The sequence below is a fragment of the Scyliorhinus canicula genome, unplaced genomic scaffold (assembly GCF_902713615.1).
Source record: "Scyliorhinus canicula unplaced genomic scaffold, sScyCan1.1, whole genome shotgun sequence".
Lineage (NCBI taxonomy): Eukaryota > Metazoa > Chordata > Chondrichthyes > Carcharhiniformes > Scyliorhinidae > Scyliorhinus > Scyliorhinus canicula.
This window is the reverse complement of record NW_024055744.1, coordinates 715,753-743,653: the sequence shown is the minus strand read 5'-3', so window position 1 is coordinate 743,653 and position 27,901 is coordinate 715,753. Positions and strand designations below refer to the sequence as shown.

The 27,901-nt window shown below is 49.6% G+C and overlaps 1 protein-coding gene and 1 long non-coding RNA gene across 2 annotated transcripts; one reads left to right on the top strand and one right to left on the bottom strand.

The window, feature by feature from the left end:
* Positions 1-1,856: 1,856 nt before the first annotated feature.
* On the bottom strand, positions 1,857-17,109 carry LOC119960834 (gastrula zinc finger protein XlCGF57.1-like). Its single transcript, XM_038788420.1, has 3 exons — positions 16,951-17,109; positions 15,272-15,355; positions 1,857-3,088 (listed from the first exon to the last, which is right to left on the bottom strand). Exons 1-3 carry the CDS (start codon positions 17,107-17,109, stop codon positions 2,000-2,002), a joined length of 1,332 nt encoding a protein of 443 aa, XP_038644348.1. The 3' UTR covers positions 1,857-1,999.
* Positions 17,110-21,380: 4,271 nt separating this feature from the next.
* Positions 21,381-27,893, top strand: LOC119960877. Its single transcript, XR_005459544.1, has 3 exons — positions 21,381-21,970; positions 25,699-25,812; positions 27,848-27,893. It is a non-coding gene; the product is annotated as an uncharacterized LOC119960877 (long non-coding RNA).
* Positions 27,894-27,901: the final 8 nt, after the last annotated feature.

Below are 27,901 nucleotides of genomic sequence, written 5' to 3'. Positions count from 1 at the left end.
GATTCTGTCTGATTTTCTCTCTCACAGTCTGATCCAATCGGTCTGTCTGGTAGTACCTCCGTGATGGTAGCACAGTGGTTAGCACTGTTACTTCACAGTGCCAGGGTCCCGAGTTCAAATCCCGCTGGGTCACTGTCTGTGCGGATTCTGCAAGTTCTCCCCTTGGCTGCGTGGGTTTCCTCCAGGTGCTCCGGTTTCCTCCCACAAGTCCTGAAAGACGTACTTTTTCGGTGAATTGGACAGTCAGAATTCTCCCTGTGTACCCAAACAGGCATCAGAGTGTGGCGACCAGGGGCGTTTCACAGTAACTTCATTGCAGAGTTAATGTAAGCCGATTAGTGACAATAACAATAATCTTTATGTGTTAGGGTGTTTGGGTATTTTAGGGAGCAGGTAGAACCTCCTGGATTCGGCCTGTTGTCCCCTCAGATATTCCATCTGTTTTTGGATAATGTGTCTGGAGTCTGAGTTCTTCTTCCTGTCTCGGGTACATGGGTCGAGATACCTTATTGTGATTCGTGTTGTTTAGTTCTCTGTCTCCAGCAGGTATTGTTGTCTCTCAAGAATGACTGTGCTGCTACCCTTGTCTTCCGGTCTTATGAACATATCCCTGTTGGATCCAAGCTCCCGGATTGTCTGTCTTTCTCTCCGGGTGAGATTCTGTTTGTCTCTTGTATTTCACTGTGACAGGGCAGAGACCCGATTGAAAAGATTCAAACATGGGAGTTCTGGGAAAGATGGGCAAGGATTTGGGAGGTGACAATATGTTCAAAGTGTTTGGAGAGGTGAGGGTGGGCCATAATTTGTAAGGATGGCAGGGTCAAGGGTTTGTTTTATTGAGGAGGGGGTGATGATGGCAGATTTGAAGGACAGAGGGACAGTTCTCATGTGAGTGTCCCTTTAAGAAATGTTTTTGTCTTATTACATGGCTTCAGTGATGTCATTGTATGGGTGGAGCTAGGCTGTGGGTCTGGGTTTGACTTTTGCTTTGGATTTTGGAGCTGGTTTGTGTCTCTGAGTTTTTACTTTCCTTTTCACATTTGGCTGCTGTAGACTCAGACTGAGAAGTATTTTGGCCTGTCTCTCTATTTTCAATTTTAAAGAGTTATTCCAAGGAAGAAACCCAATGATTATAGTTACCTGCTGATTTTGTACAATGGGATTTTTGGTTTATGGGATTGTACGTTATTGAATTGGAACAGTTAAGGGGAATTCATTAAGAGTTATACATAGATTACTGTAGCTGTGTGGGGTCTTTGTTTGTAGGTTGATAATAATTCTTACTGTGTGTGTTTATACAAATGTTAACTAAATTCCTAGAATTAAGCATGTTTTCTTGATTAAAAACGCCTCAGGACTCTGTTGAATAACACCTGAGAGGCAAGCTCTTGTAACCAAAATCAATAAACAGTTATAGGTCAGGTGATCTCAGGTAAACTCTGGCCCATAACAAAGTACCTGAAGAGAGAGAAATGTTGACAATATCCATGGACACAGGATAGTTGGCTGATCAGTAGCTCAGTGGGAATAGGGTCGATGGAGCAGGAGCTGGGTCTCATGGATAAAGTGAGCTCAGAGGGCATGAGGGGAGATGGGAGAGAAACTAGAGAAAGATGTGGATTCAGGGCTCGGGAAAGGATGAAATTTAGAGACAGTTTGGTCCAGTGGGCATGTGGAAGGGAGGGAAGCAGCAGAGGCAGCTGATCGGATTGACTCAATCTCAGTCACAAAGAAACTCCACAAACTCCTCACACTTCTTGTTGGAGGTGAGAATGGAAGAGACAGGGGAGAGTGAGAGAACTTCAAAAGGAACTAACTTGTGTCAGAGATATTAAAAAGTTTCAACACACTGCGTATTTCACCCAAATCTAATTTATTTGACTTTTAGCCAGAATATTAGCCCCTGTACATGGGTTGGAGTTTGTTATCAGCAGAAAGAGACCCAAATGAACATGGTTCAGGCCTGAATGTGAGGAAGAGCAAAATCCAAACACTGTAGTTACTTATGGCCTCGTTGGTGTGTCAGCATGTTGGATGACTGAGCGAATCCCTTCCCACATTTGGAGCAGGTGAATGGTCTCTCCCCAGTGTGTATTCGCTGGTGACTCAGCAGGGCAGATGACTGAGTGAATCTCTTCCCACACTGGGTGCAGGCAAATGGCCTCACCCCAGTGTGAATTCGCTGGTGCTTCTGCAGGTTGGATGACTGAGTGAATCCCTTCCCACACTTGGCACAGACGAATAGCCTCTCCCCAGTGTGAATTCGCTGATGTTCAGTGAGCTGAGATGATTGTCTGAACCCAGTCCCACAGTCAGAGCACCTAAACGGTCTCTCGTCAGTGTGAACACGTTGATGGCGCATCAATTCCCCAGAGCCTTTATAGCACTTCCTGCAATCTGGACATTGAAATGGTCTCTCATCAGTGTGAACTCGCTGGTGAATCAGCAGGTTGGATGACTGACTGAATCCCTTCCCACATTTGGAGCAGGTGAATGGTCTCTCTCCAGTGTGAACTCGCTGATGTTTCTGCAGGGTGGATGAATCACTGAATCCCTTCCCACACTTGGAGCAGCTCAATGGCCTCTTCCCAATGTGAACTCGTTGGTGTCTCTGCAGGTTGGCTGAAAATCGAAATCCCTTCCCACACTTGGAGCAGGTGAACGGTCTCTCTCCAGTGTGAACTCGTTGATGATTCCGCAGGTTGGATGACATAGTGAATCCCTTCCCACACTTGGAGCAGGTGAACGGTCTCTCTCCAGTGTGAACGCGTTGATGATTCCGCAGGTTGGATAACTGAGTGAATCCCTTCCCACACTTGGAGCAGGTGAATGGTCTCTCTCCAGTGTGAGCAGGTTGGTGTTTCCGCAGGGCGGATGACTCAGTGAATCCCTTCCCACACTTGGAGCAGGTGAATGGCCTCTCCCCAGTGTGACTGCGTCGATGAATTTCCAGTTTGGATGGGGAAGGGAATCCTTTCCCACAGTCCGCACATTTCCACGGTTTCTCCTCGGTGTGACTGCATTTGTGGCTTGTGAGGCCTGATGATCGAGCGAATCCTCGTCCACACACACAACACGTGTACGGTTTCTCCCCACTGTGAACGATGCTTTTTCCTTCCATGTTCAAAATCCCATGATATTCAGGATATGATAAACTGAGGACTCTGTCAGATCCTGATGTGATGTTTGGTTTGAGTTTCTGGATTTTGAAGCCTCCCCTTCGAACACCCTGTGAAACTGATTTAAAACAGAAAATAGGGCGTGAGAGAGAACCCACAAAACACAAAGGCAGGTTGTGAAATTGAGCTGAATGAATCTGGTCATTTGTGGGGCCGGCTCTGGGAAAAGTGACCATGAAAACGGCTGGATTGTTACAAAACCCAATTGACGTCTTTGGGAGGAGAGAGAAAGAGGTGAAAAGGAATTCTGTACATCTACAGGTCATATTAAGAGTAGCTGGCAAAACAAATTCAATCTTGAGCTTCATAAATAGTAATATTGACACCGAAACAGGGAAGCGAGGCTTCTGGTGGCACAGTGATTAGCACTGCTACCTCACAGTGCCAGGGACACAGGTTCAATTCCGGCCTTGGTGACTGTCTGTGTGGAGTTTGCACTTTCTCCCGTGTCTGCGTGGGTTTCCACCTGGTGCTCAGGTTTCCTCCCACAGTCTAAAGAAGGGAATGTTAGGTGGATTGGCCTTGATAAATTGCCCCTTAGTGTCCAGGGATGTGCAGGTGTTAAGGGGTTACAGGGAGAGGGTAGAGCTCTGGGCCTCGACAGGGTGCCCTTTCAGAGGATCAGTGCAGACTCGATGGGCCGAATGGCTTCCTTCTGCACTGTAGGAATTCTATGGTTCTAATTCTATTCTATGAATCTTTATAAAGCTCTGGTCACCACTCTTCATTGGATTGGATTTGTATATTGTAACGTGTACCAAGAACATAGAACATAACAGCGCAGTACAGGCCCTTCGGCCCACGATGTTGCACCGTCCTGTGAAACCAGTGAAAAGTATTTTTCTGCAAGCAGCTCTACAGATCATTAAGCACGTGAAAATAAAATACATAATAGGGCAACACAAGGTCCACAATGTAAGTGCATCAACACCGTCATCGGATGAAGCATGCAAGGGTGTAGTGTTAATCAGGACAGTTCATAAGAGGGTCGTTTAGGAGTCTGGTAACGCGGGGAAGAAACTGATTTGACTATGTTCGAGCGTGTTCATGTTCAGGAAGGATGTGAAGGTTCCTGAGAAGGTGCAGAGGAGATTTACCAGAATGGTTCCAGCAAAGGAGGTTGAGGGGAGATTTGATTCAGGGACACAGGATTATGCCAGATTTCCATCAGGTGGACAAAGAAACTGTTTCCATTCACTGATCGTACAAGCGGTCGGGACACAGACTTGACATTTTGGCTAAAACCTGGATTGAACGATAGAAGATCCTGAGGGGTCTTGACAGGGTGGATGTGGAGAGGATGTTTCCTCTTGTGGGAGAATCTGGAACAAGGGGGTCACTGTTGGAAAGTGATGGGTCACCCATTTCTTGAGGGTTGCAAGACAGGGGGTGGCAGTGTTTAGCACTGCTGCCTCACAGCACCAGGGACCCGGGTTCAATTCTCACCCTGACTGTGTGGAGTTTGCACTTTCTCCCTGTGTCTGTGTGGGTTTCCTCCGGGTGCTCTGATTTCCTCCCACAGTTCAAAGATGTGCAGATTAGGTTGCATTGGTTAGGATTGTATTCGCTGGAGTTCAGAAGAATGAGGGGGGGGATCTCATAGAAACTGATAAAAAGTGGGCAGCGCAGTGGTTAGCACTGCTGCCTCATGTCGCCGAGGACCCGGGTTCCACCCCGGCCCCGGGTCACTTGTCTGTGTGGAGTTTGCACATTCTCCCTGTGTTTGCGTGGGTCTCACCCCCACAAATCCAAAGATGCTGAGGGGTCTTGACAGGGTGGATGTGGAGAGGATGTTTCCTCTTGTGAGAGAATCTGGAACATGGGGGTCACTGTTGCAAAATAAGGGGTCACCCATTTCAGATGGAGATAAGGATTATTTTTCTCTTGAGGGTTGCAAGACAGGGGGTGGCATAGTGGTTAGCACTGTTCTCTTCGCAGCACCAGGGACCCAGGTTCAATTCTGACCCTGGGTGACTGTGTGGAGTTTGCACGTTCTCCCTGTGTCTGTGTGGGTTTCCTCCGGGTGCTCCGGATTCCTCACACAGTTCAAAGATGTGCAAACTCAGTGGATTGGCCATGCTAAATTGCCTCTTTGTCTCCAAGGATGTGCAGGTTGGGTGGGGTTATGAGAACGGAGTGGGTGGGATGGTGTGGGCCGGGGTGCTCTTTGGAGGGTTGTTGCAGACTTGATGGGCTGAATGGGCTCCTTTTGCAGAGATTCTCTGATTTTGGAACTTCCGCCCTTAAAATGCAGTGGAAGCAGAGACTGAATATTCTTTTAAAAATAAATTTAGAGTGCCCAATTCATTTTTTCCAATTAAGGGGCAATTTAGCGTGACCAACCCACCTACCCTGCACATCTTTGGGTTGTGAGGGCGAAACCCACGCAAACACGGGGAGAATGTGCAAACTCCACACAGACAGAGACCCAGAGCCTTGATCGAACCTTGGACTTCGGCGCCGTGAGGCAGCCGTGCTAACCACTGCACCACCGTGCTACCCTGTCTTTGAATATTTTTAAGGCAGAGGTGGATAGATTATTGATAAGCAAGGGGGTGAAAGGTTATCGGGGCCAGCAGGAATGTAGAATTGTGTAAGGAGCAGGCTCGAGAGGCCGACTCATAGTTTGTATGTAAGGAGGAGACTCGAGGGGCCAACTATTTTTTTCAGAGACCCCAAAATCTTTTTTACTGTTGTAATGATTTTCCAGAGACCCCGGCATGAATCTCACCAAGGCAGAAGGTAACATTTTAATTCATTGGAAGTCTACTGATGACCGTGATGGCATGCGCTGCGAGCCTGGACCGGATGCCAACTCTCCCGGATTGACTGACTGGACACTCCAGGGTTTTATTTTATTGATATGTGGGGGTCACTGGCTGGACCAACATTTATTGCCCATCCCTAATTTCCCTTAAACTGACTGGCTTGCTCAGCCAATTGTCGATTGTTATAAAGACCCATCTGATTTACTCATGTCCTTCTCTATCCTTACCTGGTCTGGCCTACACATGTGATTCCAGTCAGCTGGTTGATCCTTAAAATGCCCTGAAATGCACTCAGTTCAAGGGCAATTAAGGGCTGGGCAGTGAATGCTGGCCCAGCCAGCGACACCCACATCCCGTGAATGAACAAAAAAAATCTGCCGTCCTTACCTGGTCTGGCCGACAGGATTCCAAACCACAGCAATGTGGTTGACTCTTTAAATGCCCTCCGAGATGGCCGAGCCAGCCACTTAGTTTGAGGGAAATTAGGGATGGGCAATAAATGTTGGCCCAGTCAGTGACTCCCACAAATGAATAAAATAAAATCCTGGAGTCTCCAGTCAGTCAGTCCGGGAGAGTTGGCATCCGGTCCAGGCTCGCAGTGCATAATAATAATAATCACGTATTGTCAGAAGTAGGCTTCAATGAAGTTACTGTGAAAAGCCCCTAGTCGGCACATTCTAGTGCCTGTTCGGGGAGGCTGGAACGGGAATTGAATGCGCGCTGCTGGTCTTGTTCTGCATTACAAGCCAGCTGTCTGAGCCCACTGTGCTAAACCAGCCCCTTCCCCACGGCGCAGTGTCCTCTGTAAAGATGGCAGCCGGTAACCCGGGCCTGTCACCGCTCAGCTCTCACTCTATTTGGTGCTGTTTTAGACGGGGCCGTTAATATTTTCCTCGGGAGTTGAAGCCTCCATGGGGTATTTATGAAGCCTCCCGGCTCACTCCGCAGCTTCTATTGCTCCCCGGCCACCCACCGGCTCAATCCTGAAAGCCGATCGATTGTTTCTTTCCCGCTCCTCGCACCGTCAGCGACAACCTGAACGGTGCATGCTCCAGTCACAGCCCCAACGGCGCATGTTCCAGGCACAGCCCGAACGGCACATGTGCGAGGAGCTTCTGTCATGTGGATAGAGCACATTCCCAGCTGCTACGCATGTTGGGTAATAAACCCGCCACTGAAATGGATATTTTTGATATAAATTATGCTTTGCGAACTAATTACAATTAGTAACATTGGGCCAAGGTAACACCCACATCCCAAGAACAAATAAAGGAAAGTTGACAGTTAGAAAGACAAATGCAATGTTCGCATTCATTTCAAGAGAGCTACAATACAAGGTGAATGGGGATGAGAAACATATCAGCCATGGTCGAATGGCAGAGCAAACTCAAACACTCGATGGGTTGAATGGCCTAATTCTGCTTCTCTATCTTTTTTTTAAATGAGGGAATCTCATAGAAACTTTGTAAAAAGATTGTTCGACTCCATCCCAGACCTGGATACAGATCAATTGGTTCTTGGAGGAGACTTCAATTGTGTTCTGGACCCTAAATGGACTGGTCCAAGCTGATTCAACCACAACAAAAACATGAAAAAGGAATGAAACCAGACGGACCACCCGGCATCGACCCAGGCACCAGAAACAACAACGGCAAACCCAGCAACAGATTTTTAAAAACTGTTCCCATCAGTAGATTGTAAAAGGATTACGGGACACAGATTTAAGATTGTGAACAAGATCTACAGGGGAGATAGGGGATAGACATTTTATACAGTGAGTGATAATGATCTGGAACTCAATGCTTACACACAAAGGTCGATAATCTCCAGGTGCTGGTAACTCAAACAGTGGTGTCAGAAATTGATGTGAGGGACTTCCGGTTGCGGTGATGTGGAGCAAAGCCGCACGTTCGGTAGCTCCCGCTATTCTCGGTCTTTTGGACACTTTTAAGGGCCCGCAGCGGTACTATTTGGACTTTTTCCCGTGTGGGAACACTTCCTCTAAGATTCTCCGCCGGTGGATGGCCTGGACCAGGAGCAGAGCGATCAAAAAATCGGTTTTGGAGCAGAGAAAGGTGCGAGGCAGGAGAGGCAAGATGGCGGCGGGCGGGGAATCAGCAGCGTGGCAGCAGTGGAGCGCGGGAGCAGCAGGAGCTGCTTCAGCGCTGCTTTAACGAGCTGAAGGCAGAGATTCTGGAACCAGCACGGCAGCATTGTGGATAGCACAATTGCTTCACAGCTCCAGGGTCCCAGATTCGATTCCGGCTTGGGTCACTGTCTGTGTGGAGTCTGCACATCCTCCCCGTGTCTGCGTGGGTTTCCTCCGGGTGCTCCGGTTTCCTCCCACAGTCCAAAGATGTGCAGGTTAGGTGGATTGGCCATGATAAATTGCCCTTAGTGTTGTGTGGGGTTACTGGCTTATGGGGACAGGGTGGAGGTGTTAACCTTGGGTACGGTGCTCTTTCCAAGAGCCGGTGCAGACTCGATGGGCCGAATGGCCTCCTTCCGCACTGTAAATTCGATGATCTATGAACCGCTTAAGTCCTCCCTGGACAAGCTCATGGCGACCCAGACGGCTCAGGGTGCGGAAATCCGAGAGCTTCGGCAAGAGGCCTCGGAGAGCGAGGATGAACTTCTGGGCCTGGCAGTGAAGGTGGGGTCGCACGAGGCGCTCCATAAGAAGTGGCCAGCGAGGCTGGAGGAGATGGAGAACCGGGCCCGTCGGAAGAACCTGCGGATTCTGGGCCTCCCAGAGGGGCTGGAAGGTTCGGATCTGGGGGCCTATGTGGCTATGATGCTGAACACGCTAATGGGTGCGAGGTCGTTCCAGGGACCCTTCGAGCTGGAGGATGCCCATCGGGTGCTGCTGAGGAAACCCAGGCCAAATGAGTCGCCTCGGGCGGTGCTGGTCCGTTTTCACCGCTTCGTCGACCGCGAGTGTGTGCTGAGGTGGGCGAAGGAGAGGAGTAGTAAGTGGGAGAATGCGGTGATCAGGATCTACCAGGACTGGAGTGCGGAGGTGGCAAAGAGAAGGGCTGGTTTTAATCGGACGAAGGCAGTGGTCCACAAGAAGGGGGTCAAGTTTGGCCTGTTACAGCCGGCACGCCTGTGGGTCACTTATAAAGACCGCCAGCTCTACTTTGACTCTCCAGTGGAGGCCTGGGCTTTCGTCCAGGCAGAGAAGCTGGACTTGAACTGAGGACTGGGGAACGGTGTACACGGCCCGGAGGCTTTGTCCTCCTTGGTATCCTTTCGCTTTTATCTGTTCTATTTGATGATGGCTTTTTGCTGTTCTGCTTTTTCGCTTTTTTGGGACTGTTATCTGTTTACTTGGGCGTTTTGTCACGTCTGTTTTTGTTTTTCACTGGTTGAGAGTTTGGGTGGGGTCCGCGGTCCTGTTGGGTCATGTGCCCGTCTTTTCCCGCGTGTTGTGTCGGAGGGGCGGGTCTCGGGATGGAAGCACAGGCTTCTCTCCCGCACTGGAGGAGCAGTGGGTGGGGCCGGCACTGGGGGTGGGGGGGGGGGGGGGCGCAGTGGGTGTGTTGCACTGGGGAGGGTCATTGGGGTGGCGGGAGCAGCCGGGGTCAGCAGCTGTCGGCTGACTTACGGAAGTACAATGGAAGGGGTTACGCAGCTATGGGGGGCCCTTGCTTGGGGGTGGGGAGGCTTTGGAGGGGGGGGGGGGGAGAGTGGGTGGGGGGAGGGGGGGTACTGGGTTGCTGCTGGAATGGCCGAGAAGGAGCTGGAGCATGTAGAGGGGGTCGGGATGGGGGTCTGTCACCGTGGGGAACGGGCTCAGCTGGGGGCGCGGGCACGTGGCGGACTGAGGAAGGGTAATGGCTAGTCGACGGGGGAGGGGAGCAGGTGGTCCCCTGATCCGGCTGATCACCTGGAATGTGAGGGGACTGAATGGGCCGGTTAAATGGGCCCGCGTGTTTGTGCACCTGAAGGGGCTGAAGGCGGATGTGGCCATGCTTCAGGAGACGCACCTGAAGGTGGCGGATCAGGTTCGATTGAGGAAGGGGTGGGTAGGCCAGGTGTTTCATTCGGGGCTGGATGGAAAAAATCAGTGGGTGGCGATCCTGGTGGGGAAGAGGGTGTCGTTCGAGGCGTCAAATGTGATGGCAGACAGTGGCGGGAGGTATGTGATGGTGAGTGGCAAGCTGCAGGGGGAGCGGGTGGTGCTGGTCAATGTATACGCCCCGAATTGGGACGATGCGGGTTTCATGCGGCGCATGTTGGGCCGGATTCCAGATATGGAGGTGGGGGGCCTGATAATGGGGGGGGGGGGGATTTCAACACGGTGCTGCATCCGCCACTGGATCGATCCAGGTACAGGACGGGTAGGAAGCCAGCGGCGGCTAAGGTGTTGAGGGGGTTTATGGACCAGGTGGGAGGGGTGGATTCATGGAAGTTTCCGAGGCCGAGGGCCAGGGAATTTTCATATTTCTCCCCTGTGCATAAGGCTTACACCCGGATTGATTTTTTCGTTCTGAGTAGGGCGCTGATTGCGAGGGTGGAAGATGCGGAATATTCGGCGATAGCCATTTCTGACTACGCCCCGCACTGGGTGGACCTTGAGCTGGGGGAGGAGAGAGACCAGTGCCCGCTTTGGCGCTTGGAGGTGGGGCTGCTGGCGGACGAGGAGGTGGGCGGGCGGGTTCGACGATGTAGCGAGACGTACCTGGAGGCCAATGACAATGGGGAGGTCCGAGTGGGGACGGTCTGGGAGGCGCTGAAGGCGGTGGTTAGGGGGGAGCTGATCTCCATTCGGGCCCACAGGAACAGGAGTGAGCAGAGAGAGAGGGAGAGACTGGTGGGAGAGATGGTGAGGGTGGACAGGAGATATACGGAGGCTCCGGAGGAGGGATTGCTGAGGGAGCAGCGTAGTCTCCAGGCTGAGTTCGACTTGCTAACTACCAGAAAGGCGGAAGCTCAGTGGAGGAAGGCACAGGGTGCGGTGTATGAATATGGGGAGAAGGCGAGCAGGATGCTGGCGCACCAGCTCCGTAAGCGGGATGCGGCCAGGGAGATTGGTGGAGTTAAGGATAGGGGAGGAAATGTGGTGCGCAGGGGGGAAGACATTATTGGGGTCTTCAGGGACTTTTATGAGGAACTGTATCGGTCCGAACCCCCAGTGGAGGAGGGGATAATGGGGCGCTTTTTGGGCCGGCTGAAATTCCCGAGGGTGGAGGAGGGACGGGTGGAGGGGCTGGGGGCGCTGGTTGAGCTGGTCAAAGAGATAGGGAGCATGCAGTCGGGGAAGGCGCCGGGGCCGGATGGGTTCCCGGTCGAATTCTACAAGAATTATGCAGACCTGTTGGGCTCCCTGTTGGTTCGGACCTTCAACGAGGCAGGGGAGGGGGGGGGGGGCTCTGCCTCCGACGATGTCTCGGGCGCTGATTTCCTTGATCCTCAAGCGGGACAAGGATCCCCTGCAGTGTAGGTCATACAGGCCGATCTCACTCTTAAATGTGGACGCCAAGCTGTTGGCGAATATTTTGGCCACGAGGATAAAGGACTGTGTGCCCCAGGTTATCCACGAGGATCAAACGGGGTTCGTGAAGGGGAGGCAGCTGAACACTAACATACGGAGGCTCTTGAATATTATAATGATGCCGGCGGTGGAAGGGGAGGCGGAGATAGTGGTGGCGTTGGACGTGGAGAAGGCCTTTGATAGGGTTGAGTGGGTGTACTTGTGGGAGGTGCTGAAAGGTTCGGGTTTGGGGAGGGGTTTGTCAGATGGGTGAGGCTGATATACGAGGCCCTGATGGCGAGCGTGGCCACGAATAGGAGGAGGTTGGAGTATTTTCGGTTATACCGAGGGACTAGGCAGGGATGTCCCTTGTCCCCCCTGCTTTTTGCGCTGGCAATTGAACCCTTGGCCATGGCGCTGATGGAGTTGAGGAACTGGAGGGGGTTAGTGCAGGGTGGGGAGGAGCACCGAGTGTCGCTCTATGCAGATGACCTTTTGCTGTATGTGGACCCGGTGGGGGGAATGCCGGAGGTGATGAGGATTCTCCGAGAATTTGGGGATTTCTCGGGGTACAAGCTCAACTTTGGGAAGAGCGAGCTGTTTGTGGTACACCCGGGGGACCAGGAGGGGGGATTGGTAGGCTCCCACTAAAAAGGGTGGAGAGGAGCTTCAGGTACTTGGGGGTCCAGGTGGCCAGGAGCTGGAGGGGCCTTGCATAAGCTTAACCTCACAAGGCTGGTGGAGCAGATGGAGGAGGAGTTCAAGAGATGGGACATGTTGCCGCTGTCTCTGGCAGGTAGGGTGCAATCAGTCAAGATGACGGTGCTCCCAAGGTTTCTGTTCCTGTTCTAGTGCCTCCCCATCCTTATCCCGAAGGCCTTCTTCAGGCGGGTTAACAGGAGCATTACGGGGTTTGTGTGGGCACACGGGACCCCGAGGATGAGGAGGGTGTTCTTGGAGCGGGTCAGGGATAGGGGGGGGCTGGCGCTGCCCAACCTCTGTGGGTATTATTGGGCTGCCAATGCAGCGATGGTGTGTAAGTGGGTAATGGACGAGGAAGGGGCAGCGTGGAAGAGGATGGAGATGGCGTCCTGTGTGGGCACGAGCCTGGAGGCGCTGGTAACGGCGCAGCTGCCGCTCCCTCCAACGAGGTATACCACGAGCCCGGTGATGGCGGCTACCCTCACACTTTGGGGGCAATGGAGACGGCACAGGGGGAGGTGGGAGCCTCGATGGGGTCCCCGGTACAGGGGAACCACCGGTTTGTACCGGGGAGAATTGATGGCGGGTTCCTGAGTTGGCACAGGGCGGGTCTGAGGAGGTTGAGGGACCTGTTTGTAGACGGGAAGTTTGCGAGCCTGGGTGAGCTAGAAGGGAAGTTTGGGCTCCCCCCGGGAACTCCTTTAGGTACATGCAGGTGAGGGCGTTTGTCAGGCGGCAGGTGGCGGGGTTCCCTCTGTTGCCGCCGCGTGGGGTCCAGGACACGGTGCTCTCGGGGGTGTGGGTTGGGGAGGGGAGGATCTCGGAAGTGTACCAAGTGATGCAGGAGGTAGACGAGGCCTCGGTGGAGGAGCTGAAGGGTAAATGGGAGGAGGAGCTGGGTGAGGAGATTGAGGAGGGGACGTGGGCGGACACCCTAGGAAGGGTGAACTCCTCCTCTTCTTGTGCGAGGCTTAGCCTCATACAGTTTAAGGTGCTGCATAGGGCTCACATGACCGGGACAAGGATGAGCCGGTTCTTTGGGAGCGAGGACAGGTGTATTATGTGCTCAGGGAGCCCAGCAAACCATGCCCATATGTTGTGGGCTTGCCCAGCGCTGGGGGAATTTTGGAAGGGCGTAGCAAGGACAGTGTCAAGGGTAGTTGGATCCAGGGTCAAACCCGGCTGGGGGCTCGCAATATTTGGGGTTGCAGAGGAGCCGGGAGTGCAGGAGGCGAAAGAGGCCGGCATTCTGGCCTTTTCGTCCCTAGTAGCCCAGCGGAGGATTCTTCTTCAGTGGAAGGATGCGAGACCCCCAAGCGTGGAGGCCTGGATCAACGGTATGGCGGGGTTTATTAAATTGGAAGGGGTGAAATTTGCCCTAAGGGGATCAGTGCAGGGGTTCTTCAGGAGGTGGCAACCATTCCTGGATTTCCTGGTAGAACGGTAGGAATAAGTCCGGTAGCAGCAGCAACCCGGGGGGGGATTCACTCACTTTGAGGGTAACAAACACAATGTCTGTTCCAATAAGAGTGAGGCTGCAGTGTGTCAGTGAACGCATCATTGGATCCAATGTAGAATCATAGAATCCCTACAGTGCTGAAGGAGGCCATTCGGCCCAGTAAATCTACACCGACCTCTGAACGATCATCCTACCGTGGCCCATCCCCCACCATAAACCCGTCACCCCACCCAGAGACAATTTATCATGGCCAATCCACCTAATCTGCACATCTTTGGATTGTGGGAGGAAATCTTTGCAACCACGGGAAGAATGTGCAAACTCCAGACAGACAGTGACCCAAGGTCGGAATCGAACCAAGGTACCTGGTGCTTGAGGCAACAGTGCTAACTACCGAGCCAGCCCCATATCTCTGTCACGATTAGACAATAACCTGCCTGTTATTCCAATTCTGGTGTACGTTACTCTGTTACTGTTATCATGAGACAATAATAGGAGGGCAAAATAAATGCAAGGTAGCAATGATATTTTGAAGTTTCTGGGTTACAATGAGTGTCACTGGGAGGTGTGCGATAAAATAGGAATGGAGACATCATGACAAAGGGTGGCACAGTGGCAGTGATTAGCACTGCTGCCTCACGGTGCTGAGGACCCAGGTTCGATCCCGGCCCCGGGTCACTGCCGTGTGGAGTTTGCACATTCTCCCCGTGTCTCCGTGGGTCCCACCCCACAACCCAAAGATGTGCGGGTAGGTGGATTGGCCAGTCTTGAGGTCCACCAAAAAAATAGAACAAAGGAAACAAACTTAGGGACAAAGCAAAAAGGGCCGCTCCGGTTAATGTCACTGCCCGAACATAACAAAGATCAGCAGAAACTTAAAAACATCTAATGAGAGTGTATTTAAAGGGGTCGATAAAGCACCCCAACCCTTGCGCTGCCCACCGCACATGGAAGGCCTCGATGGTGCCCATGGACACTGCCTGCTCCCTTTCTAGGGACACCCAGCTGCGAAAGGGGCAAACAGTCTGGTCGGATGACCCCCTCGGTCGCCCGCTGCCTGAAGCTATAAATGACACACTTCGCCAGGCCCAGAGCAGGTTCACAAGGAGGTAAGTGGCGCTGGTTCGCGAGGTCTTCGGCCCAAGTAGGACTCAGCAAAAACACAGTCCGTGCTCCCACCCTGGAACAACCACCCAATGGAATCCACCTCCTCCCTGCTGGTGTGTGGAGTCTTCAGACTGGGAGGGGGCTCAGCAAACACACTGTCCACTCGATCCCCCTGCCCCGGATCAAGCACACCGGATCGAATAAGGAAGGTTTTGTCCTTGCTGAAGGCAGATGTTATCAGTTGGGAAGACTGGGCCGGGCCGTCAACCGGGAGGGGTCTAGCAAACAAGCAGTTCAAAGGGCTTTACTCCCACCTTGTTTTTGTCCTTCTCTCACCTCTCCTTCCTCCAGGCAGCTCAGCAGCAACCAGCACTGGAAACAGGCAGCAAACTCAGCAGCAGCATCACAGAGAGAGCAACAACAGCAGCAGCCACACTCCACTACAGCAACAACCTCACAACACCAAAGTCTGCACTGGGAGAGCCAGCTTCGGATTGGCCATGCTAAATTTCCCCTTCATTGGAAACAAATAATTGGGTAGTCTAAATTTATAATTAATAATAATAATAATAATCCTCACCTCTGTCACAATTTTGGTGTTTTCAAGTTTACAATCTCCTGCTGCAACCTTCGGCTGGAAAGATATCAGAAGCTTTGGAAGCACCTGTAAAAGGACATTACAATGGTCAGAAATGTTAGTCAAGGTTAGAAATTAAGATCAGACAAACATTTATCTTGGTTTGGGTTTGCTGGGTATAAATCTTCCCCTTCTAACCCCCGGTAAAAGGAGTTTCCAAAATCCATCACTCTTCGAGTAGAGGATAGAAGTTCCAAACGTTCTCTTCCCTTGTTGCCAGTCCCAGGATAACTTTTAAGTACCCAATTCATTTTTTTACAATTAAGCGGCAATTTAGTTTGGCCAATCTACCTACCCTGCACATCTTTGGCTTGTGGGGGTGAAACCCACGCAAACACGGGGAGAATGTGCAAACTCCACAGTGACCCAGAGCCGGGATCGAACCTGGTACCTCGGTGCGTGAGATAGCAGTGCTAATGTCCCAGAATTAATTATTAATACGGGTTTTACTTGCTTTGGAGGCAGTTCAGTGAAGTTTCACTAGTCTGATTCCTGGGATGGGAGTGTTTGTTTTATGGAGGAAGATTGAGCCTGTTTAGTCTGTACCCGATGCAGTTCAGAAGAATGAGAGGTGATCTTCTTGAAACATCTAAGATTCTGAGGGATTTTGATGAAAGAATATTTTCCCACATGGGGATTCAAGAACTAAGGGGGACAGTTTAAAGATAAGAGTTCTCCAATTTGACACTGAGATAAGGAGAAATGTCTTCCCTCAGAGGGTCATCAGTCTGTGGAGAAAAGCAAATTGCTGCAGATGCTGGAATGTGAAACAAAATAAGAAAATACTGGACACTCTCAGCAGGTCTGACAGTATCTGTGGGGAGGAAGGGGAGCTAACGTTTTGAGTCAGGATGACTTTGTCAAAACTGAGTTTTTGGAATTCTCTTTCCCAGAGAGTAGTGGCACTGGGTCACTGAATATACTCAAAGCTAATTTAGTCTTTTTTTTATCTACGGGGGAGTCAAAGGTTTCTGGGGGAAGGCAGGAAAATGTAATTAAGGGCACATTCGGATCAGCCACGCCTTTATTAAATGGCAGAGCAGGGCTAATAGGCCGAATGGCCATTCCCTGCTGCTAATTCTGATGTTATTATTCTTCTGTTCTTCGGATTGCCACAAATGGCTGCAGCACCTTCCCTCTGGAGGGGCCTGTCAATCATCGAGGCAATGGTTTTCTCTCCTGGTCACCGGGATCCGGAAGCACCGCCTCTGTTACGTCATCAAGATGGTCCCTCAGCCGCGCCGCTAAACAAAGATGGCGGCCGTGGAACTGGGCCTGATACCGGATAAAAGCTCCGCAGCTGCAAACTCGGGATTTGCAGGGTCTTAAACCGGCCCTGTGAGCAGCAGGGGTGTTTATGAAGCCTTCACTCCCTCCCCACCCCGACTCCCGGCTCCAGTCCTCCCTCCGCCTCACCGACTCTCTCCGCCCCAAACAGCCGCCCTCGCACTCGCAGACCTCCCAGCAAAGTGACACTGCGCATGCTCCAGATACAGCCCAGTATTGCGTCTGCGCACTGGGCTCCTGTGGAGTGAATAGGGCACATTCACAGCCGCATGGAATGACGGGTAATACCCGCACCATTGAAACTGTAAACAGTAAATACAAAATAACTTGATTACCGAGGGATCAAAATACTCTCGCAAATGATTATCGATGTCAAAATGATTGAATGCTGCTCTCCCGTGGAACAATTCAAACCCCAATTGGTCCTTCCTCTCTCTTCCCCAGAAGACGCAAACTCTTGCTGAGTTCCATCGCAGAATCAGTAAATCCTCCATCTTCTCTTTTGCTCGTGATACTGAATGTTCAGTGTTTTCTAGAATGATCCAGTACAGGTGGAAGTCACTCGGCACATCATGTCTGCACTGTTCTGCACACGACTAGCCCATCTGTATTATCCCGTAATCTAAGGCTTTTGTGCTCGCTTGTTGCCACACCAATGATTTTCCATCTGCAACCTTATCGATCACATCTTCACATATTTCAAGTCCTCGATTTTATATAGAATTACTGTTGGTGGCTGAGGATGCACTAGGATCTCCATCAGCACCTGAACCTGTGTTTCTTTCATGTGAGACAATCGAAGCTTTAATAACTCTGGAGAAACAATGCTGAACGCATTGCCAGGAGAGGTTATGGAAGCAGATACATGAACGGCGTTTAAAAGGCATCTTTACAAACACATGGATAAGATTGGTATAGGGATACGGTACAAGGAAGTGCTGAAGGTTTTGGCAAAGGTTGGTATCATGACCGGTACAGGCTTGGAGGGCTGAAGGGCCTGTTCCTGTGCTGTATTGTTCTTTGTTCAAAGACCCTGTTCAATGTGGGAGAAACAGTTCCCGTGTTCGGAATGTGGATGATGTTTTAGCCAATGGTCTGACCTTTCAAACGATATGTAGTCACGCTGGAAGAAACCTTGGAAATCTGGGGATTGTGGAATAGATTTAATCAGACTTGGAGATTCATCGACATGTTCACACGGAGGAGCGACCGACCGTTAATGTTCTCCATGTGTGGGGGAAGAGATTCACTCAGTTCAGCAGCCTCACTTCATCATGGTCAATCTGTACAGGACTGTTACCAAGTGCAATGTATCTTTCCTGAAATTTGGTGGCCAGTACAGAACACAGTTCATGCAGGAAAAGACAGCAGGAATTTCTCTAATCTGTGATTTACAAGGACACATTCTTGGTTCCCAGCAGTTACGTTTCTGCAGTAATTTCCTCATTTTCCCTAAACTACCCCGCCTGTTAATTCTATTATTTCTGATAATTCCATTACTGTAGCTATAAATATTACACATTAGAATTTAATCTGTTCCATTATTCACTCTGGTTTAAGTTTATGTTGAGGTTAATAACAGACAAACTCTGTCCTCTCCCCAATCCAATTCGAGTTTCCAATGAGTGGATTCTGTGGAATGGAATGTCTTATCAGCGTTTCCACGGTGACCTGTCTGCAGTGAAGCTCCTGCTTGAGTTTCTAACAGAGACTAAACTTCTCTCTCCCATAACACACATTATATCAGACATTGGATGTCAATGTATTTCAGCCATGTTATGTTAATATCTCCAAAACCCTAAAAGTAGTTCAGAAACACAAATGTTGAAGTATGAGAGGACAAGTTGATAAAGAGTTTAAAATACACATGGGATCCAAGGTTTTATAATTCTGGGTGTGGAGTACAAAAGGACAGAGGTCATGTAAATCTGTACAAATCATTGGTTCGGCTGCAGTTGGAATATTAGATCAGGTTTTGGGGGATCTTACACCAGGAAGGATGTCAAGGCCATGGAGAGGGTGTAGAAGAGATTCACTGAGATGATCCCAGGGAAGAGAGGCTTTTGTTACCAGGAGGGATTAGAGAAACTGGGGCTGTTTTCATTCGAACAGATGCTGACTGGAGATCAGAGGGAGGGGGTTTAGATTCCGCCCTTGGGTGACTGTGTAGAGTTTGCACTTCCTCCCTGTGTCTGCGTGGGTTCCTTCCGGGTGCCCCGGTTTCCTCCCACAGTCCAAAGACTGAGGTTAGTGCAGGTGAGGTGGATTGGCCATTTTAAAAGATTTCCTCTGAGTGTCCAAAGGTTAGGTGGGTTTCTGGGGATAGGGTAGAGGAGTGGTCCTGAGTGGGGTGCCGTATTGGAGGGTCAGTGCAGACTTGATGGGCTGAATGGCCTCGTTCTGCACTGAAGGGATTCTATGGAACAGAAAAAGGTTCACATGAAATATCAATCAGACTGTACAACAATGTTTTGGACTCTCACTGTCCCTCTGGGCCTGCGGGGTATTTGTGTGTGTGTGTGGTGAGGCGGGGGGGGGGGGGGGGGGGGGGGGGGGTGGCGGACAGCGAGGGAACCGGTGATGGTTTCTCTTATGTCTGAATGAAATGTAATTTTTAAAGTGAAGGGTGCCTGTACTGGGGAATCTGAGTACAAGTGCCAGCTTGAACCATTCTCGGCAGGTGAATGGCCTCTCCCCAGTGTGAACCCGCTGGTGTCTCAGCAGGTTGCCTGAGTGAATGAATCCCTTTCCACACTGGGAGTAGGTGAATGGCCTTTCTCCAGTGTGAATCTATTGGTGTCCCAGCAGGTTGCCTGAGTGAATGAATCCCTTTCCACACTGGGAGCAGGTGAATGGCCTCTCCTCAGTGTGAACCCGCTGGTGTCTCAGCAGGTTGCCTGAGTGAATGAATCCCTTTCCACACTGGGAGCAGGTGAATGCAATCTCCCCAGTGTGAAGCTGCTGGTGTGAAGTGAGTGGAGACGATCATCTGAACCCAGTCCCACAGGCGGAGCAGCTGAACGGTTTCTCGTCAGTGTGAACTCTTTGATGGGACACCTGATCCCGAGAACTTTAATAGGTCGCTCATCATTGTGAATCTGCTGATGTGTCAGCAGTTGGGATGAATGAGTGAATCCACGCTCACACTCAGGGCAGGTGAAAGGCCTTTCCCCAGTGTGAACTCGCTGGTGCATCGACAGGCTGTAGGACTGAGTGAATCCACGCCCACACTCGGGGCAGGTGAAAGGCTTCTCCCCAATGTGAATGCGTCGATGGGTTGCCAGGTCAGATGGGTAATTGAACGCCTTGCCTCAGTCCCCACATTCCCATGGTTTCTCCCTGCTGTGACTGCGCTTGTGTATGGACAGGCCAGATGATCGGCTGAAGCTTCGTCCAACACAGAACATGTGTACGGTTTCTCCCCACTGTGAACTGTGCTTTTTCCTTCCATGTTCAAAATCTGATGATATTCGGGTTCCGATCAGTTACACGACTGTCAGATTTTGATGTGGTGTTTGGTTGGAGTTTCCCAATTGCACATCCTTCCCTGCTGATACCCTGTGAAATTGATTTAAAACAGAAAAAAGGGAGTGAGAGAGATCCCACAAAACACAAAGGCAGCTTGTGAAATTGAGCTGAATGAACCTGGTCACTTGTGGGGCCGGCTCTGGGGAAAAAGTGACCACGAAAACTGTTGAAACTTTTGTGAAAAGTGAACCAGTTTGTTAATGTCCTTCAAGGAAGGGAACCTGCCACACAGCCTGAGCCTACACAAGATTCGAGCTTCTGCAAGAACACAAGAAATAGGAGCTGAAGTAGACCATTCGGCCCATAAAATCTGCTCTGCCATTGAACACGATTGTCGTTGATCTCAGTCTTCAATTCTACTTTCCTGTTAGCTTTCTATGTCCTTTGACTTCCTGAGAGACCAAAATCTCACCATCTCAGCCTTAAATATATTCAATGATGGTCACAGTAACTTCACTGCAGTGTTAATGGAAGCCTATTTGTGAAAATAATGATTATTATGATCATCCACAACCCTCTGGGCTAGATAATTATTTGTGAGAAACAGAGTGAGAGTGAGAGAGAAAGAGAGTGAGTAGTGGGAAAGAGAGAATCAAATAGATTGATGGAAAGGGAGAGAGAACGGAGTGAGGGTAACAGGAAGCAATGAAGCAACAACTGAATCACAATTTGACAGAATCTCCAAAACACTTAACCTCCACCACCTGGATGGAGCAGGACAGCAGATGTATGTGAACATCACCACCTGCAAGTTCCTTTCCAAGCCACACACTCTCTGATCTTGTCCGACATCCAGTGCTGGATGAGCAGAACTTTCCTCCATTTAAATATTGAGAAGACTGAACCCATTCCCTTTCATCCCCTCTACAAACTCCACTCCCTTGTTACCAATTCCATTCCTGTCAAATGTTTCACCCCTAGATGAGCTCTTAACCACATATCCACATCATCACCAAGATTGCCGATTTCCACCTCAGGAACATAGCTCTACTTCACCTTAGTCTCTGTTCATCTGCTGCAGAAACCATCATCCATTCTTCTGTTACCTCTCAACCAAATTATTCCAACGCACTCACCGTCGGACCCCAACATTAAACAACCCCCTCCATCCCATCCCAAACTCTGCTACCCAAGTGCTTACTCACACCTGCCCCTGTCCCACTGATCTGCAAATGTTTCCTTTTAAAAGGCACAAAAAAGTTTTAATTTCTCATTCTTCTTTTCCTCCATGGTAGTGATCAGCCAGATCACTGTAATCTCCTCCACACACACCTCTTTGAGATCTCTGCACTCATTTAATTCCAGCCACTTGAGAATTTCTGATTTTAATCTCTAAACCATTACTGAGTTGCCAAGGCCTCAATTTCTGGAATTTCCTCCTTAAAACTCTCCCACTCTCTGACTCAATTTCCTCCATTAAGATTCTCCTTAAAACCTAATATCTCCTCATGTGGCTCAGTGTCAATTGTTATTTTGTGACGTTTCTCTGAAAGACTTAAAAGTTGTATTCTGTTCAAGTCATAATATAAATTCGAATTATGGTCACTGCCCTCGACATATATTCTGCCCCATAAATAAGAATTTGTAACTCAGAGTGAAACAGTCTGTCAGGAAGACACATTTAAAAAATGTTGCCCCCAACAATGATGGCGACTGAGCCTGCGCTCTGCTGCTCGTGCCCCAATAAAGATGGTGGGTGCGCGTGCGCACTACCGCGAGTGATACAAATAATGATGCCGAGGGCGCATGCGTAGCGAGCACCAAATAAAGATGGCGGCCGCATAGTCTTTTTCGTAACAAAGCTGCAACCTCCGCTCAGATTTACAGGTACCGGTGGTTTATTTTGTCAGATGTTCGGTTTACATAACATGTTTGCGAAGCGTGCCTAACTACCCGCATGATCCAGCTCTCCGTCCGACCCGCCATTCCCACCGTCACTGATTATGGATCCGAGAAAGAACCTTTTTCGCGTCGCCATTAATCACAGTGCGCATGCTTCACTCGGTCCAGTCCCGCCCCTGATTCACTCCGATTGCTTGGAGGACCTGTCACTCCCGCCATGTCCGCCCGAACCCGCCCACTCCACTATTGGTCGCGCGATGCCGTCAATCATTGCCGGGCATTGTGAGGTGTCAGGTGAGAGGTCGGTGTTGGGGGGCGGGGTTTACAAATCCCCAGTGCCGAACAATAGAACATAGAACAGTACAGCACAGAACAGGCCCTTCGGCCCTCGATGTTGTGCCGAGCCAGGATCACCCTACTCAAACCCACGTATCCACCCTATACCCGTAAGCCAATAACCCCACCCTTAACCTTACTTTTTAGGACACTACGGGCAATTTAGCATGGCCAATCCACCTAACCCGCACATCTTTGGACTGTGGGAGGAAACCGGAGCACCCGGAGGAAACCCACGCACACACGGGGAGGACGTGCAGACTCCACACAGACAGTGACCCAGCCGGGAATCGAACCTGGGACCCTGGAGCTGTGAAGCATTTATGCTAACCACCATGCTACCGTGCTGCCCTCTACTCAATGTCATTCTATAAGTCATAAGACTTATAGAATTCTCTACTCTCACTGATCGTCACTTCCGACTTCTCTCCACAAACAACCTCATAGAGACCAGGGGGGTAGACACTGACCCAGTGACAATGTCACTGCATTAGTCACCCAGAGAAACAGGAAAATGTTCAATGATGGTGACTGAGGGTCACTGAGAAAATCTCCAATGTCACTGGATTAGGTCAAAAAGGCAGAAAGTAGGACATTAGTTAGTTTAAAGTCTGTTGTTGGGAAACTGTTGGAATCCATTATTGAGGAAGCAGTTTCTGGACATTTGGAAAGTCAGACTGCAATCCATCAGAGTCAGCGTGGTTTTGTGAAGGGTAGATTGTGTTTGATTAATTTCTTGCAGTTCTTGGAAGATGTAACAGGCCAAATGGATAATGGGGTCCTGTAGATGTATTTGGACTCCCAGAATATGTTTGATAAGGTGTCACACAAAAGGTAATAATCAACGTAAAATCCCACGGGGTTGAGAGATGATATATTAGCTTGGATAGAGGATTGGCTAACCAGCAGAGAGTGCGGATTAGATTCATTGACACAGGTACTGAGGAAAAATATTTCTATCCAGAGGATGGTGACGGTCTGGAATGCACTGCCTTCGGAGGGTGATAGAGACGGGTTGCCTCACATCCTCTAAAAAAAGTACCTGGATGAAGACAGGGAAGTCATAACATTGAAGGCTATGAGCCAAGTGCTGGCAAATGGGATTAGGTAGGTGGGCCAGGTTTATCATGTGTCGGTGCAAATTTGATGGACCGAAGGGCCTCTTCTGCACTGTGAATGAAATGAAATGAAAATCGTCACAAGTAGGCTTCAAATGAAGTTACTGTGAAAAGCCCCCATTCCGGCGCCTGTTTAGGGAAGCTGGTCCGGGAATTGAACCGTGCTGCTGGCCTGCCGTGGTCTGCTTTAAAAGCCAGCGATTTAGCCCAGTATGCTAAACCAGCCCCTCTGAGTTGCTGATGATACAAAGTTTGGTGGCATCATAGACAGCATAGATGATTGCATTAAATTGCAAGAAGATATTGACTGACAGACAAGGTGAATGGGCAAGATTGTGGCATTATAAACAAGTGTGAGGTTATCTGTTTTGAACCGAAAAAGGATAGAACTCAGTACTTTCTAAATGGAAACAGGTTCAGTACAGTGGGTGTCCAAAGAGACTTGCGGTTCATAGAATCTACAGCATGGAGACAGGCCCTTCGGCCCAAACTGGTCCATGCCAACCAAAAAACTCATCTAAGTCAATCCCATTGGCCTGTATTTGGCCCAGATCCCTCTGAACCTTTCTATTCCATGTATCTGTCCAAATGCCTTTTCAGTGTTGGCAATGTCCCTGCCTCAACTCCTTCCTCCGCCAGCTCATTCTGTACTATCCTCTGTGTAAAACCATTGCTCCTCAGATTCCCATTAATTCTTTTCCGCCTTAACCTAAACATATGCCCTTTAGTTCTCGATTCCCTAACCCTGAGAAAAAGACTGAGTGCATTCACCCTATCCATGTCTCTCATGATCTTATACACCTCCATAAGATCACCCCTCAGTCCCCTACGCTCCAAAGATAAAGGTCCTGGTCTGTCGAATCTCTCCCTTTCACTCAGTCTATTGAGTCCTGGCAAAGTCCTTGTAAATCTCTTTTGCGCTCTCTCCAGGTTAATAACATCTTTCCGATAGCAACGCAGCCAAAACTGAACACCATACTCCAGGTGCGATCTCACCAACGTCCTGTACAACTGCAACATAACTTCCCAACTTGTATACTCAATGCCCTGACTAATGAAGGCCAGCATGCCAAAAGCCTTCTTCAGAGAATTTGCAGTGCAGATGGAGGCTATTCAGCCCATCGAGTCTTCCAGAGCTGGATAGCCCTTAGAAAGAGCACTCTGCTCAAGCCCACTGATCTACCCTATCCCTGTAACCCAGTAACCCCCACTTAACCTTTTTTTTGGACACTAAGGGTAATTTAGCATGGCCAGTCCACCTATCCCGCACATCTTTAGACTGTGGGAGGAAAGCAGAGAACACATGCAGGCACGGGGAGAGCATGCAGACTCCACACAGACAATGACCCAGCTGGGAATCGAACCTGGGACCCTGAAGCTGTGAAGCAACTGTGCTAACCACTATGCTACCGTGCTGCCCTATCTACCTGTGACTCCACCTTTAAAGAACCGTGCACATGAACTCCAAGATCCCTCTGTTCCATGATACACCCTAAGGCCCTACAATTCACTGTGAAAGTCGGACCTTGATTTGACTTTCTGAAATGCAACACCTCACATTTATCTGCACTGAACTCCATTTGTAATTTCTCGGCCCACTTCCCCAGCTGATCAAGATCCTGCTGCAATTTTTGATAACCTTTGTCACTGCCGACAATACCACCTATTTTAGTGTCATCTGCAAACTTACTGATCATGCCTTGTACATTCTCATCCAAATCGTTGATGTAGACAGAAACAGCAATCTCCTAGTTACTGAAATCCGAGTTACTCCCTACTCAGTTAATTACTCCAGTTTCTCAAATTTAGAACAGATTCCCAACCAGCCAATCAGCTTTACTCTGAGGTAAGTTATTTATATTTACTGTTCCGAAGCTCCTTCTCCCTGGATTTGCGCCAACTCCTATCCCTGCTGCCTAGGCCCTGAATTCCCAAGGTACATTATTTATATTTACTGTTCCGAAGCTCCTCCTGCCCGAGTTCACACCAACTCCGCTCCCTGCTTTGGTGAGATTCATACCTGGGTGTCTGGAAAATCATCAGGACGGTAACTGTCCTGTAAGGTAATGAGTCCTTTTCCCAATTGGCCGTGGAAGGCAGTGTGTCACAAGGATGGACCGTGTTGACCGATTAATGGCTTGAGGATGGGGGCAGGTCATGTGATCAAACCTCCAGGAATACATTTAATCAAAGTTGGCGAGGTGAGAATGTTGTGAATTTTTATCCTAAACTGACAGTGAGGTTTCTGTAAATTTACAGGATACTGGAAGAGGAGGTTTAACAGACGGGAAACGCAAACCAAAAGTCACATCGTAATCTGACAGAGTCTCGATTCGTCAGAATCTGAATTTCAGCAGCATCTGGGTGTGGAAGGTAAAAGGTTTGTCTGTTCTGTCTGTGAGGGAAGATTTCAGGTCTCAGTGTGACTGGAAAAGCCCCGAGATTCACAGACCCTGGTTAGACCAAACCTGGAGAACTGTGTTCAGTTCTGGGCAACAAACCTGAGGAAGGATAGAATGGCCTTGGAGGGAGTGTAGCACAGATTTACCTGAGTGATATCTGAACCCCCTGGGGTTAAATTACAAAAATAGATTACACAAACGAGTCAGAGACATGATGGCACAAAGAAGGGCATTCGGTCCATTGAGTCCATGCTAGCTCTCTGGAGCAATCCAGTCGGTCCCATTCACCTGTTCCCTGTATCCTCACAGGTTTATTTCCCTCAGATGTCTATCCAATTTCCTTTTGAAATCAAATGATTCATTGTGTCCATTTTCAAACTCCCTCATAGGCAGCAAGTTTCAGGTTATTGCCGCTCGCTGTGTAAAAACATATATCTCATATCACCTCATATCTCCTGTACCTTTTACATACAAACTAAGAACAGGCCACTCGGCCCCTCGAGCCTGCTCAGCATTCAGTTGGATTGTGGCTGATCTCATTCCAACTTCAATGCCACATTCCTGCCTACCCCTGATGACCTTTCACCCCCTTGCTCATCAAGAATCTATCCAGCTCTGCGTTAAAAATATTCAAGGACTCTGCTTCCGCTGCCTTTTAAGGACGTGAGTTCCAAAGTCTTACAACCCTCAAGAGAATAAAAAATCCTCATCTCCATCTGAAATGGGTGACTCTTTATCTTCCAACAGTGATGCCCTTCATTGTAGATTCTCCCACAAGAGGAAACATCCTCTCCACATCCACCCTGTCAAAACCCCTCAGGATCGTGTATCGTTCAATCCAGGCTTTACCCAAAACTTTAAATCTGTGTCCCAACTGCTTGTATGATCAGTGAATGGAAACAGAGTTTCGTTGTCCACCCGATGGAAATCTGGCATAATCTTGTGTGCCTTAATCAAATCTCCTCTCAGCCTCCTTTGCTGGAACCATTCTGGTAAATCTCCTCTGCATCTTCTCCAAGAACCTTCACATCCTTCCTGAAGAGTGGTGACCAGAGCTTTATAAAGATTCATAGAATAGAATTAGACCATAGAATTCCTACAGTGCAGAAGGAGGCCATTCGGCCCATCGAGTCTGCACTGATTCTCTGAAAGGGCACCCTGCCTTGGCCCACACCCCTACCCTGTCCCTGTAACTCCATAGCCCCACCAAACCTGCCCATCCCTGGACACTAAGTGGTAATTTATCAAGGCCAATCCACCTAACTTTCCCTTCTTTGGACTGTTGGAGGAAACCTGAGCACCGGGTGGAAACCCACGCAGACACGGGGAGAAAGTGCAAACTCCACACAGTCACCAAGGCCGCAATTATAGAATCATAGAATTTACAGTGCAGAAGGAGGCCATTCAGCCCTTCGAGTCTGCACCGGCTCTTGGAAAGAGCACCCTACCCAGGGTCAACAACTCCACCCTATCCCCATAACCCAGTAACCCCACCCAAAACTAAGGGCAATTTTGGACAGTAAGGGCAATTTACCATGGCCAATCCACCTAACCTACACATCTTTGGACTGTGGGAGGAAACCGGAGCACCCGGAGGAAACCCACGCACACATGGGGAGGATGTGCAGACTCCACACAGACAGTGACCCAAGCCGGAATTGAACCCAGGTCCCTGGCGCTGTGAGGTAGCAGTGCTAATCATTGCCGCCAGAAGCATAGTTTTGGTATCAATATTACTGTTTATGAAGCACAAGGTCGAGTTTGCTTTGCCATCCATTCTCATTAGTGTGACTTGTAGATATACAAAATCCCTCTTCGCCTCTTTCTCTCTCCTCCCAAAGAGGCCAGTTGGGTTTTTTTGACAATCCAGCAATTTTCATGGTCACTTTTTCCCAGTGCCAGCCCCACAAATGACCAGATTCATTCCGCTCAATTTCACAACCTGCCTTTGTGTTTTTGTGGGTTCTTTCTCATTCCCTATTTTCTGTTTTGAATCCATTTCACAGGGTGTTCGAAGGGGAGGATTCAAAGTCCGGAAACTCAAAACCAAGCATCACATC

Coding starts and splice junctions, on each gene's coding strand:
- LOC119960834 (XM_038788420.1), bottom strand. CDS start 17,109: ATGGAGGATTTACTGATTCTGCGATGGAACTCAGCAAGAGTTTGCGTC. Junction 15,356..16,950: donor GAGAGTATTTTGATCCCTCG/GTAATCAAGTTA, acceptor GTCCTTTTACAG/GTGCTTCCAAAGCTTCTGAT. Junction 3,089..15,271: donor ACACCAAAATTGTGACAGAG/GTGAGGATTATT, acceptor CACAGTGGGGAG/AAACCGTACACGTGTTGTGT.